A 14091-nucleotide genomic window follows, 5' to 3' on the forward strand; every position below is an offset into this window, starting at 1 on the left:
GCTCTGGCTCCTGCTTTACAACCTGGGGGCGCGCCACCAGGGAGGAACTGCTACTTCTGGGGCTGGGTCCTCTCTGCCATCCAAGCCAGACCCCCTAGCTTCCCTGTGTTCCCTGGGGGAACTGCAGCCGCACACAGGTGAGAGGGTCCCTGCTTGGCATGATTGCCCATCGGCGCTGCAGGCTGGGCCTAGCAGGGCAAGTGTGTGGAAGCACAGGAGTATCGGAGTACATTCCACAGCGGCCACTCCTCTACTTGGGCACTGACCCAGGTCAGCCACAGGGGAGGCGGTGTAGGTGGTGGCAGCTGGGGACGGAGGAAGAGGGAGGGGAAGGGCTGGAGCTATCTCTAGAAACGCCAGCCCCCTCACTCACCACCCTACCGAGACCCCACATCTCCAGCTCCCTCACTGCTTCCAACAAGACCCTGTACCCCCACCCCATCATGCCCCCCAAGTTGAGACCCCAAACCCCCCAGCCTGCTCACTCACCACCATTCCGAGATCCTGCACCTCCAGCAGCCTCGCTCTCCACCTGGTGAGACCGTGCGACCCCAGCCTCCTTACTCTCTGTGCTGCCAAGAACCCAAGCCCCCTTGCTCACTCCCTCCAGCAAGACCCTGCATCTCTACCCCTTCACTCAAACCCCACAAGCCTAGACCCCACACTCCCAGCCTGCTCACTCACTGCTCTGCCAAGACCCAGTCTCCAGCCACCACACTCACCTCCCTCTGCCGAGACCCCGCATCCCCAGCCCCCTCCACCGAGAGCCTGCCCCCCCATTACCACACTTATACCCTCCCAAGCCAAGACCCTGCAGCCCACTCACTCACTGCCATGGTGAGACCCTACACTGCCCCACACACCACCCTACTGAGATCCCGCAGCCCTAGCCCCTGACTCACCCCCTCCACTGAGACTGCACACTCAGCTTCCCACTCATGCCCACCCAAGCTGAGACCCTACCCCCAGCCCACTCTCTGCCCTGCAAAAACTCCCAGTCCGCTCACTCACTACCCTGCCAAGACCCCACACCCTGAGCCCCTTCCACCAAGACCCTGCACCCCCATTCCCCCACTCACTTCCAAGCCAAGACCCCGCACCTCCAGCCCACTGTCCTGCTGAGACCCTGCACCCCTAGCCTGCTCACTCATCAACCTGCCAAGACCCCATACTCCCAGCCTGCTCGCTCTCTGCCCTACCAAGACACAGCACCCCCAGCCCGCTCCTGCACCCTATCCCTTGGCCAGACAACTACCCCCAGCCTGCTCCTCCTCCCCTCTCCTGGCCAGACATCCTGCCCTGTACTCTCCCCCTTCCTAGAAACCTACCCGAGAGAGAAGATGGTTGGCAAGTGTAGCAAGCAGGGGGCACAGTCTGCCTAGTGTACCATCAATATTCATTTGTGCTTATATTATTATATTTTCAGTACCATGTTCTTATCAAGATACAGGTTGGACCTCTCTGGTCTGGCACTCTCCAGACCTGACCAGTCCCAGATGAGGGATTTTGCTGGACCAAAGGAAGTCATTTCTGGCCTCCATGCTGCTGGCCCCAACCCTTGTCTTGTCCCCGCTCACACACACACTCCAGGCTTCCTGGCTCCGTTTGGCAGCCCAGCTGAGCCACACACTGGCTCCCCACTGCATTGCACTGAGCTCCCGGCTCCCCTACGCCCTGCAGTGAGCTGGGACGTTTTGATCCTGGATCATCTGGTCTGGTGCCACGCCAGACTTCTGATTTAAACCTTAATTACTTATTAATAAGACTTAGCGAGGAGGTGAGCATTGCTTAACTAAAATATATTTCAGAGCTCCAAATGTGGTACCTAGACTGCAAATGCTTTCTGGAAGGGATTTTGCTTTTGCTCTGGTTGTACAGCACTTAGTACAGTGAGGTTCTGCACCCTGACTATAGCTCTGAGGCATTATTTTTATTTTATGTTAATATGTAATAATAATATAAAAATAAAATACCTTTAAAAGGTGTGTGACAATAACTCTCATTTATACTAGAAAACTCATCTATTTTCCCCTTCAAATTCGAAAAGAAATTTTTTTACTTGTTTCTTTAGTTGGTGTTTTCAGTCTTTCCCGATATGATTCCTGAAATTTTATTCATTACAGCATGACCATCAGATGTATAAGGTTATTCAAGGTTAAATCTAGCGCAACATTAAGCTGAACTGTTCAGCAAGTGCTCAGTCATGCCTTGGACACATGCCCTGCAAAGATGTACAAATGGCTTCTAGAAATGGCATTTTACTAGAAAAAGAATATATCAATAGTTTATAGTCAATGAAGTGTATTTGACAGTTCACCTATGTCACGTTTAAATTTGTCAACACTCATAATTTTTTACTGTAATAATAGACACTATATTTCTTACAAAGAGCCAGAATTTCAGCCATTGTAGAGTTACTCCAGGGCTACGTCTACACTGGCAGCTTCTTGCACAAGAACTGTTTTGCGGAAGAGTTACTGCGCAAAAAGTCTTCCACAAGAGCACGTCTACACTGGCATGTGCTTTTGCACAAGAGTGTCCATGGCAGTGTGGACACTCTCTTGTGCAAGAAAGCTCTGATGGCCATTTTAACCATAGGGGCCTCTTGCACAAGAAATTCATGTTGCCTGTCTACACTGTCCTCTTGTGGAAGAGCTCTTGCACAAGAGGGCTTATTCCTCGTGGGGAGAGGAATAACTTTTCCGGAAGAAGCCCTGTTTTACAATGCTATACTGTAAATTTACTTGAGCAAGAACGTGCATGCAGTGTAGACTGCAGGCAAGTTTTTGCACAAGAAGCTGCCAGTGTAGATATAGCCCAGTTGTAAGAATCCGGTTTAATATTCTACTTCCAGAAGATGAGAAGCCCATTTTCTAAACTACACCGTTCAAGGTCTCCCAGACCATGTGCAGAATTTGTGGTGAGGGAAATCTAGCTGATAATAATCAAAAATTCCCTCTTCTACTTACAGATAGAAAAAAAAGCAGTTTAAAAGAAGTGCACTCATTTCCTGCAATAAGTAGTCATTTAATTAAAGAACAAAATTAACAGGAATCAAAAATGTTGCAGCTGTGTTTTTGTTAGACATTATATAAAAAAGAAAAATTATAATACATTAAATAATTTTGTATTACATGAACGTAAGTGTTTTACAAACCAATTGTGATTAGTTCAAAATGTCTGCTCAACGTAATACTGAATGACAGTGCGTCATGTCCATTATGTCAGAGGTCCTGGAATGGTAAAGCCTGTACATGCACACATCTCCTTTTCCAAGATATGCTGCAAATCAGTTTAAAACAAGTGTTAAAGGAGAGTAGTAAGTTCCTTCCAGTAGCTTTACTTCATTCATTTCCAATTGATCCTCCCACCTCACAGGCCATCACTCTTCAGGCTTCAAAGAGCGAAGTACGTCCTCTGGTAGCTCCTGTATGTATGTGCTGCAGAGGTTTCACCTCCACAGTACTTCTCTCACATAAACATCAGGTTATCATGGACTGAACTTCAGGGAAAGACCTTTATACGTTCCCTGATGTGTGTTCAGCAGCAGTATCAAAAGTAAAGACAAATTCTTCTCAGAAGAAAATCTTTATGGCCTGTGAAATCTAGAAGATTAAAAAAAGACGTTTTAAAAATGGGTCCATTCAGTTTAATATAATTGAATCACATTTCTAAAGCAACTTAGTCATGAAAGATCCCCAATATGTTCCGGGGATAAGGTCAATATGACTAAAAAAATGTCAAGGTTCATAGCATTTGATCCCTTTGTTTTTGGTCCTGTGCCACTGAGTGCCTCTCAAGAAAGTACTCGCTGCATGCAGGTTCCCTCTACTACGAATTCTCTCTTCCTTGAGTTCTGTTATGTTCTTTTTATGTTCTTTTAGTTCTTCATGGACTTCCCCCTCCCCCTTCCAAATCTCCCCATCACATATTTGCTTTAAGGAGAATAGAAGTAAAGCTGGGAATTGGTGTGGGGGAAAAACTGCAGGGCACAGCTATGGAGAAAGGGACACTTCAGGGATTTAACTTTGAAAAGAATTCAAAAATTGAATTAATAAGATACACATATCATCTCCTGACTGCTTTGCTTAAATGTTAATTGCTTCCTTTTACTTCAAACTTTCGCTGTCTGCCTTTTTCAGACTACATTCCAAAACAATGACATGATGCATATCTTCAGAGATGCATAAGAATGTAACTCTAATTGATTTAAATAGTAGTTAGTCACCTAACTACCTTTGAGACTGTGAGCCATGTCTTCTAGTGGCTTTGCAAAGTGCCTGCCACAGTTTGTATGCTACCATTATCTAAGTAGTAATAAAATAGTCAGAATGTAATTTTGACATGACACTTGTAGCAAAACACCTAAGTCATTCCAGCATATAGTAGTACATTATTGAGGTTGTAGAACTACAGTTGCATTTTTAAAAGGGTTTTAATGATGTAACCAGCAATTTACATATCAGACTATGTTTTCAGCATCATTATGAGTTAATTAGAATATCATTTTGGGCCTACCCAATACATATAAAAAGGCATGTAATCTTCCAGGTTTAAAAATTACTTTCAAATCATAATTGGTAAATGCTATATACATAGCATGGTGATGCAATGGTGACAGTAATTCCACAATAAGTTGTACTTGGTAAAATGCATAGAATTATTTAAAAATGTATCATGAAGGGGTTATTCAAAACCCTTTTTATTAATGCCTTTTTGGAGATTTGGTAGTGAAATTATATATTTTCATATGTTCTGACACCTTTGACTTATGTACTTCAAAATTACCTAATGCATATCATATGTGATTATTCTATCACATCTGTTTGCTCTTTTAACTTCTTCAATAATGGCATACGCTTCTTCAAGATGCGAAGAAGCTAGAATAGTGGGGATGATAGCCTAAATTTTCAAAAAAATGTGCGTGTGTATGTTTGTTTAAAAATGTGTGCATCTGCCACGATTACATGGCAAGCCACAGTAATTGTGAATGGTGCCAGATTAACAGTGTTGGTTAGTAAGGACTCTTCTGAATAACAATAATATATGTGCTCACAGACAGTGCCAGTGCAGACATCCTCCCACTTTCACCATTCTGCTTCTACCCTACCTAGGAGTGACTCAGTAATTTGAGATATAAGCCATATTATCTGATCCTTGGCTTCTCTGCTGAATTACCAACAAAGCTGCCAATTCAAGATAATTGTGATAGTGTGTTTTATGATGCTGACTTTCTTCCACTAGTAACTGAACTGAGATCCACTGTACATTTTACATAGGCTACTAAAACTTTTACTTTCTATTGAAAAAGCTGGCAAGACCATGAGTGAGTGAATGATACTGAAACCTTAAAGCAGAGCTTTTTCTTTTAAAATCCAACAGAGTGAATCCATTGTGTGTTATTTATAATCAGTACAGGGCTTTTCTTATGTATTGTAGCATAAATACTTTGTCTTATTATTGTTCTGCATTGGTATTACAGCTGAATGATGAGTCTGCAAACTTAAGTACTTTGCTTATTCATCTGCCATAACTCATGTCATGTTCTCTGTGCAGCACAGCTTGTGTTTCCCCTTCAGTCATGGCCTTTTAAATCACAGATACCAGCAATGCATTTTGAGGGTTGGGGGTTTTAGGAGGAAGCTGCTTGTCAACAGATGATAATCTTAACAGCAAATCCTCTACGATGAAGCAAAACACTTTTATTTTTTCCCCAAGGTACAACTTTCTCTGTAGATTTTATAGCCATGCAGGAAGAAAATATTCTGCAGATTCGGGGCTCAAAAGAATTGATATTGCATATAATGGAAAATGAACAAATATCTGGTGACCAACCTTGTCAAATGCTTGCTTGATGCATGTACCTCCATTTCATTACTTTTGTATTCATTTAGCTCTTTACGAATTGCTGCCTAGGAATTTAAAATGGAAGCAAGGTTAGCAGATCACTTTACATTTGTAAACAATTTTTTTAAAATAGCAAAGAGCCCTTAAAAATAAGTAAAACAACAAATCCCATGTAGAGTGTGTGATAGGCTACAAACAAAGGACATGTGGCTGGTTGGTCACCGTCTTTAAAAGACATTGACTAAATATTATAATCAAAACCATTATTGCAAAGGATTACTGCACATCATCAGTCATCACTAACAAGCTGATTCTGAGACCCTTTGGTAGAAACAGTCTTGAGAGGAACCTAAATTCATAACGCTCACTCTCTAAGGGTACGTCTACACTAGCTCCCTAGACAGATCTAGGGAGGCTAATGAGAGCAATCAGAATTGCAAATGAAGCCCGGGATTTAAATATCCCGCGCTTGATTTGCATGTTCCCGGCTGGACGCCATTTTAGAAATTGACTAGCCCGAAGTAACTGCCCGCGTCTACACGCGGCAGTGAAATGGGATTCCAATTTAAAGCCCTAACTCGAATTAGCTGGTATTCCTCCTGCAATGAAGTTCACCAGTTAATTCGAATTAGGGGCTTTAAATCGGAATCCCATTTCACTGCCACGTGTAGACGCGGGCAGTTACATCGGGCTAGTCAATTTCTAAAATGGCGACCAGCCGGGAACATGCAAATCAAGTGCAGGATATTTAAATCCCAGCTTGATTTGCAATTCCAGTCGTGCTTATTAGCCTCCCTAGATCGATCTAAGGGGCTAGTGTAGATGTACCCTAACACTTAATGACACACTCTGGTTAAGTTAATGAGCAGAAGCAGTGATTATTCATCCAACAATTGAACAATTGAAATGTGTCGAATTTCAGTACTGGCCCATTTATAAATAAATATCAGACTCTGTTGTCATAATATGCAAATAAAGGACCAGATGTTATAGCCATTTATATGTATGGTGTTGCATAATCATATGGGAGGGGAAAATTTTCTCTCTTGATTTATTACACACCATAAAATCCAAAGCAACTGTAAACTGATTTGTTACCTTTCCCCAAATGACTATTGTTAATGGGTTAGGTGATATTAGAATGCTTTTGTAAATTCATTAATACTAAGATACAATTTAGCTATCTAAATTTGTGAAGCTTTAATACGCAAGAGTGTGTCAAATCAGAAATGTGGATTATTGAAAGAAATAATAATGTGAGGGAAAGTAGTCTAATTTTTGCCCAGAAATAATTGGATTTTTTTCAGCCAATGAGATGTGAATGCAAGTTTGTCAAGTGACTGAGATAGCTAAAAGTTTAATTGCATACTCAGGACAAGACAAAGGGTTGCTTAAAAGGGTTTGACGATGACTTTCATGTTTCACACCAGATTAAGAACTACTGTGAGTGGGTGCAACATTACTGATATCTATGGAGAGGTATCATTTACACCATGATTCAGTTTGCCCTAATGATTGGCACAAAATCCACTCTTGGATTCAATGGGCTGAATTACACATATAAGGGTGCATCTACACAGCAGGGCTTAATTAGAAATAAGCTATGCAAATTGAGCTACATCAGTTGTGTAGTTTATTTCTAAATAGCTTATTTTGAAATTGGTAGCGTCTACACAGCACTTATTTCGAAATAGAGCACTCTTCCTCCGACTTCCCTTACTCCTTGTACAATGAGGGTTACAGGCCTCAGAGTAAGAAGTCTTCCAACTTGACAGTACTTTGACATTATTTTGAAATAACTGCCTGCTGTGTGGATGCTGGCTAAGTTATTTCGAAATTACACTGGTTATTTCGAAATAATGTTGCTGTGTAGAGGTACCCTAAGGTTGGAATCTGACTTAAATTCTTATATAGCTCTCAGTTCCAATTTCAGTTAGTACATTGTAGAATAACTGTGGATGCAGGGGATGTAATCCAATGAGTGGGAGTTTGGTTATAAAGCAAATAAGTCATATATATTCTGATGAGTGTCTCTAGCTAAAGTATAACAAAACACAACACCCTTGAGCTATGCTTCCCATTTAAAAATGTTAACACACACACACATATACCTGGTGGTATGGATTTGCTTCAGCCTCAAATCTATAAAACTGTCCCAAACTACCAGTTTAATTATCCCAAACTACCAATAAAATTTCTGCTTTACAGTATTGATTTTCACATAATATAACCACTTTTTAATGAATTCATGAAGACAACTAAGACAAAGGTGGCAAATAAAAATAAATCCTAAATGTTAGTGTTCTCTAAAACCTTTTATTACACGAATCATAAATATGCTACCTTCTTGTTGGGGAAACTATTAGGCACATATGAAACTGAAAAAGACATATCTGATTTCCACAGCCCAGGATCGAACAGTAAGCAATCCAGTCCTATATTTGCTGTTGTATCCAATAATTAGATCAACATCTCCAGATGTTCTCCCAGCCTCCTGCAGTCTTAAGCCAAAACTTTAAAACTTCTTGTTCAGTAAACATTCTAGCCTGATTTATATTAAGTGAAATCCTTAGCACACAACTAGTTAAGTATGGATTCTAGGATCATTTAATACAGTAAATCAAGTATATGAGAGAAACTAGATGGATGAAGTAATATCTTTTATTGTCCCAACTTCTGTTGGTGTAAGGGACAAGCTCAAAAGCCCAACAGAAGTTGGGCCAATAAATTACGTCATCCAACCGTTCTCTTATATCCCGGGACCAACATGGCTACAAGAACATAGCAAAAAATCAAATATATGTTAAGCATGTAATAAAGGGAATTTTCTGGACCAGGGGAGGTCCCCTGCTACCAGCTCCCCAGCCCGACTCCACTCCCCACTGCTGGCCCTAGCCTCTCCCCAGTCAGGCTGCAGCCACCCAGACTGCCATATCCCTGGCCTTGCTACTAGGGCTGCCATATCCCTGGCCTTGGCCCCGCTGCATCAGCTATTAGTACATAATTGTTAACTGTCTTTAGGGCTGTTCTGTTATGTGTCCATGTGTGTAACTTCCATGAATTATTAAAGAGTAGATGGTTATAAATTCTACTCAGTTACACCTGTTCAACCCAATTAACTTGAGTACAAAATTTGATTCATGGGGGGTCCCGTAACTTTCATTAAGAGCAGACAATCACTCCAATATGTATTTCCTTAGAATATAAAGACTCTTTTAGTTATGCCATTGTTTACATGATCCGAGAAACTGTTATAGACAAAGCAAATAAAAAGATAGTGATTCACTTAAGTATATTTGTAAATATGTCTGTACCTTATCGGCTGCTGATAGTCTTGTCCAGGGTTTGTCTGCTCGTCTGTCATAGTCCTGTGCTTTTGCCACCTCTACATAATCGCTGAATCGAATTAAAATTTTTCTGTCTCTTAGTTCATCGACTGTTGGTCTCTGATTGAGCTGTATCAATGAGTTTTGTAAAGAAGTATATCAGTATGAGTAGGAAGAAAAATTGACACACATGGAACAGCAGAAAAATCAAATCACATGCATTTTTTATTCCAAATCTTCATTATATGTATTGTATATTTATGTATATTAAAATATACATATATTTAAACTGAAAAGCTTTGACATTAATTCATTCATCTTAAATACACTGAGACATTAAGATACTGAGCCAGATTCTGATCTCATTTACATGGGTAATGCCATCATTCCAGACTCTCATTTATAACGGAGTTCAGAATCTGCCCTACAATCAGTGAGTGAAATGTATCTAAGATTAGAAACATTAGGATAGTATTTATACAGGAAAATCATTCATTTTTAATACTGTGCTATCTTGGGTCTTTCTACAAAGGCTTTTTCTGTTAACTAGACTTCATATCCAGCTACTGAAACCTTTCTGAGAGTTATTGTAATAATGGGTAAATGGAACTGAGGGCTATTGTACAGTGGCTTTATAATAGAACATCTTGCCACACAGAGCTTCACAAAGCTGAACTTGCAGTATATTTCAAGTAACTACAATGGATTCCAATGTAACAACTCAGTCTTGCAAAATTCCCATAACTTTGATTAAGTAAGGGATTCGGGATTGGAGCCAGTATAATGACTACAAAGCCAAGCCTTAGCAAACTGTCATCATAATATGCCTTTGAATATTGTACTGGTATTATCAACTTTATAGACCTTAAAATGAAAAGATCTGCAAGGAGAAATTTCAGGTAGGAACGCACCTGCTGCTCAGCAAGAAGTCAGCTTACTCTGGGATTCTCACAACAAACAGTGGAAAGGAACTGCTTTCCTAGCAATATCGTTGCAAAATATGCAGGATGAGACAAATGGTCTCAAATTAGCTGATTTTAGCTCCTTGTGTAAATTTTCCATTAGCCTCTCAAATACAGTGAGCACCATTTAAGGAACTGATGTCTGCAGATAGATATCTAAGACGTAGTTATATTCTATTCTAGTTATTAAATACAACTGTCTCACATATAATTGTACATGTATGTCGTTTATTTAATTCTGACCACCACAGCTATTTGTCCTTAAAATTATTTAAAATATTTAGATACTGGTTTTACTCTGGGATCTTTGTTAGTTTATGTTAACTGACAACATTTTAAAAATTTACCTTTCTTGTCAGCCTCTGCTTGATTTCCCTCCTTTCCTCCTGCTCCGTTTGATCATTTCTTTCTACAGAAAATATATAAAAAGATTACTTTCCTTATGTAGGAAAATCAGTTGTTTCCAATCCATCCAGGCAATAAAAGTTTCAACAGCTTGGTCCTTACTATACCCACTTGGTGTGCTGCCAGAATACACAGCTATCTTTCAGTGAGGACACAGAAATATCCACGGATGTGTACTGCTCATTTTTGCAGATACAAACGAGGGTGCTGATACATATTTTATATCTAGAACTCTGCAAATTTTTGGATATCTGTAGATCATTTTTGCAGATGTGTGTAGGCCCACCATTGAGGGCGGGGGGGGGACAAAGCGGGCAACTGCTCCTGGGCCCAGCGATTCAAAACAGCTTGGGGCTCTCAACTGCGGCATCAGTTGCCAGAGCCCTCGTCCCTTTAAATTGCTGTAGGAATGGCATGGCTCTGAGGGCTTGCTGGGGGAGGGGGAGGTGTGTAGTAGGAAGCACAGTGTGACATGGTCCAGGTAGTCCCACCCTTCCAGGAATGCAGAGCTGTGCCCTCCCCTACACGCCTTGCCCAGGGGCCCAGAAAGTCTGTCATGTCCGATTCCTCCCCGCCCCCCCCCCCAGATGCAGATACCAATTTTGTCTCTGCACAGGGGTCTACATAGAATCACTTATGCCAATGTCAGTTTTTCCTGTGACAACTTCCAGTTACAATGAGCTTTAATAAACATAAAGCAGTCAATCCAATTCTTCAATTAGATACACTTTTAAAGGAAAAAGCAATACCTTTAAAATTATGAATGATCATTTGTTATGCCATTTTTTTTAGAGTCCTCTCATACTTGCATTAAGATGCTGAAACGTTTTCCTGTACGTGCTTCAGGGAAAGCATGTAACTCATGAGCTTATACTCTCAGGCTTCATTTTGAGCTGGTCACATAGCTACAATATTCAGCCTTGAATTACATACATTCCTTTTCCCTCTGCTATTCAAGATATTCCAATCATATTAGATTCTCATTATACTCACTGGTTTTCTTGAGTGATGGTCTGTTCTAACCTAAGCTATTTGCTTTTGTGTGCTGTGAGTATTAACATTCAAACCGTGATAACTCCTACGCACTGAATCTAAAAATAGCCTGGAGTTCCTGTACCATTGTGTGAAATACATCCTTTGCCTTAGGATATCAGTTAATGGATTTCTATTTCTAATGCTATCTGTTACTAAATTTAGACTCAAGTCCATGACCTAAACAATACTAGAGACCTAGGGAAAAGATGTTTAACCATCAGTGAGCCTAGAGATCTGGATTTCAATCTTTTTTTTTCATTTGCAAATCACAAAAAAAAAAAAAAAAAAAAAAAAAAGAATGGAGATGTAACCTCACCTTGCCTGTATTTGGCTCCATTCATTAGTACATGGATAATTTTAACACTACACATCTCAATGGAGTAACAGTCCTGATTATACAGTGTCACACACAGTCATGTAACTCACACCCTTGCTTTCTTTGACTTGTTCAGGGAATTCTAAACTATGCATGACACGGAAACAATCACTAGTGTTAAGAATGAAGCGGGGATTGCACAATCTGATGTAAGAAAAGCTGTTTGAGTATGAATATCAATGGCTTGCTCTCAAAACAGAATGGAAAAACCCATCTGACTTCTTGGGACAGATTATTAGTTTTGAACACATAGTTACTGAGGCAGGTGTGCTCTGCACTGAACAAGTAGTGTTTCTCTATGTCTAAATATACAGGAATGAATAAAACCAGTTCAATTACAAGAAAGAGTTGGAGGGTTTTTTTTTAATTACCTCTTTTATCTCAGAGTGGCCTTCATGAGGGAAATTTTTTTTAAACACCCTCTTCAGCTCATTAATGCATAAAAATAACATCATAAAAGCACTTCAGCATCTTGGAAGACTTTACAAATATGAACTAATTAACAGATACAAAATCTGTATCCACATCCACACCTGTAGCTACAAAAAATGAGCCGCAGATGTCCACAGTGACATGTATGAATGCAGACACCTGCGGATATAAAGTGGATATCTGCACATTTGCAGGGTTCTTGATAAAAAATTTGTATCTGCAAAAATGAGCCGCAGATATCTGCGTCCACATCTGCAGATGCAGATACTCGTGAATATCCATGGATTTGCAGTGTTCTATTAATTAATCCCTAAAACATCTTTTCGGGTAGTATTACCCACATGAGGAAGTATTTATGAGCATATAACTGCCTTCGGTCTCAGTCATGCAAACCCGTGCAACTGGTGAGGGAACTCTGATTTAAACTGAAGTCCCAATATAATTATGAGATATAATCATGATCTCATTAAAATAATTGAGAACAGTATCAGTATCTGTCACTAACTTGAACACTGACTTTATTTTTCAACAGTTGCTGTCAAATGACCCTTCTTTTTTATTTGTTCTAAGGTCCCTGCTGGCCCAGTGGTGACCTGGATTCTTTGCAATGTAGTTGACATTTTAATATAATGAAAAAGAATTGTGCATCTTCTGATCCAAGATAAACCCTGTGCAAACCCTGAGTAACTGCACTGAAGTATACAGAGTTACTCCAGATTTATGGGCACGGAATCTAACCCAGTCTGTTTAGCTGGCACTAAGGACATATCTTTAATTCTGCTTTATCTTTTGTTCTGCTTTAGCTCTCTCTAAGCTCATTATATGAACGTAACAATTTTTTTATATTAAAGCTGGTCAGTTTAACCTAGATTAAGGATGCAGCTAGTGTATGTCAGAAAGTAACAAACATGAAGGACCAGATTTTCATATGAGCTCAGCTCTGATTTAGACCAGAGACCAAAGGAAGCAGGTTATTAATGGGAGATTCATTTATTTTCCTTTTGATGGATAAGGTAGAAGTTAAACTGGGTTAATATGTTTACAGGTCATAAGAATATGTGTTATTTGCAATTTGAATATGTGTAAATGAATATGTGTATGCATTGAGTGGGTAATTTAATTTACATGTCACAAGAACTATTTACAAAGTAAATGGTTAGGTATACCTTAATAACAATCAAATACCCCAAGAACCCACTTCAGTTCTCTCTGTCCCTCAAACTCTATTGATTTCAATGGGAGCAGCACCAGGCCCTCTTGTGTAAACTGAATGAAAGAAAAAGCAGCATGCAATCCAAATCCTCACAAATTTAGTGACATTGTAATCTTGTGCTCATGCTGCTGTTTCGTGTTTGTTAGTAGAACTTGTCTATGTATTTCCAGTGTTCACCTTCAGGAAAATAACTGGTATATACATTTAGACTTCGTAAAGAAAGTCTCTTCCTAAATCTTCTAAACCATTCTGGAAAACTAATATCCCCCACATTACAGGGACTTTGTTCTTTGGTTTAAACAAGACAATGAATTTATCAAATACCTGAACAAACCATCAGGTTAGAACAACAGGCCCAACCTTGTGACATTAAATTATGATTAAAGTAAGCAAATTATTTAGACAATGTTGTGCACTAGTGAAATACAGCCATCTAAATGATTAGACGTGATTTAAACAAAATCCAAAGATGGCACTGCTTTTATAGAAGGCAAA

The 14091-nt window shown here is 40.0% G+C and overlaps 1 protein-coding gene across 2 annotated transcripts in view; it reads right to left on the reverse strand.

Annotated features, from left to right (window-relative positions):
- Nucleotides 1-3025: 3025 nt before the first annotated feature.
- The window catches only part of PHACTR3 (phosphatase and actin regulator 3), a 205557-nt gene continuing 194491 nt past the window's right edge, over nt 3026-14091 (reverse strand). For both annotated transcript variants that reach the window (XM_075901114.1, XM_075901115.1), the window contains 4 exons: nt 10483-10544; nt 9162-9302; nt 5836-5912; nt 3026-3605 (listed from right to left, as the gene is read on the reverse strand). In XM_075901114.1, coding sequence (XP_075757229.1) covers nt 3590-3605; nt 5836-5912; nt 9162-9302; nt 10483-10544 — 296 coding nt within the window. In that variant the 3' untranslated portion in view covers nt 3026-3589. The remainder of the gene's footprint in view (nt 3606-5835; nt 5913-9161; nt 9303-10482; nt 10545-14091) is intronic.

Source organism: Pelodiscus sinensis, chromosome 18, assembly GCF_049634645.1.
Source record: "Pelodiscus sinensis isolate JC-2024 chromosome 18, ASM4963464v1, whole genome shotgun sequence".
NCBI lineage: Eukaryota > Metazoa > Chordata > Testudines > Trionychidae > Pelodiscus > Pelodiscus sinensis.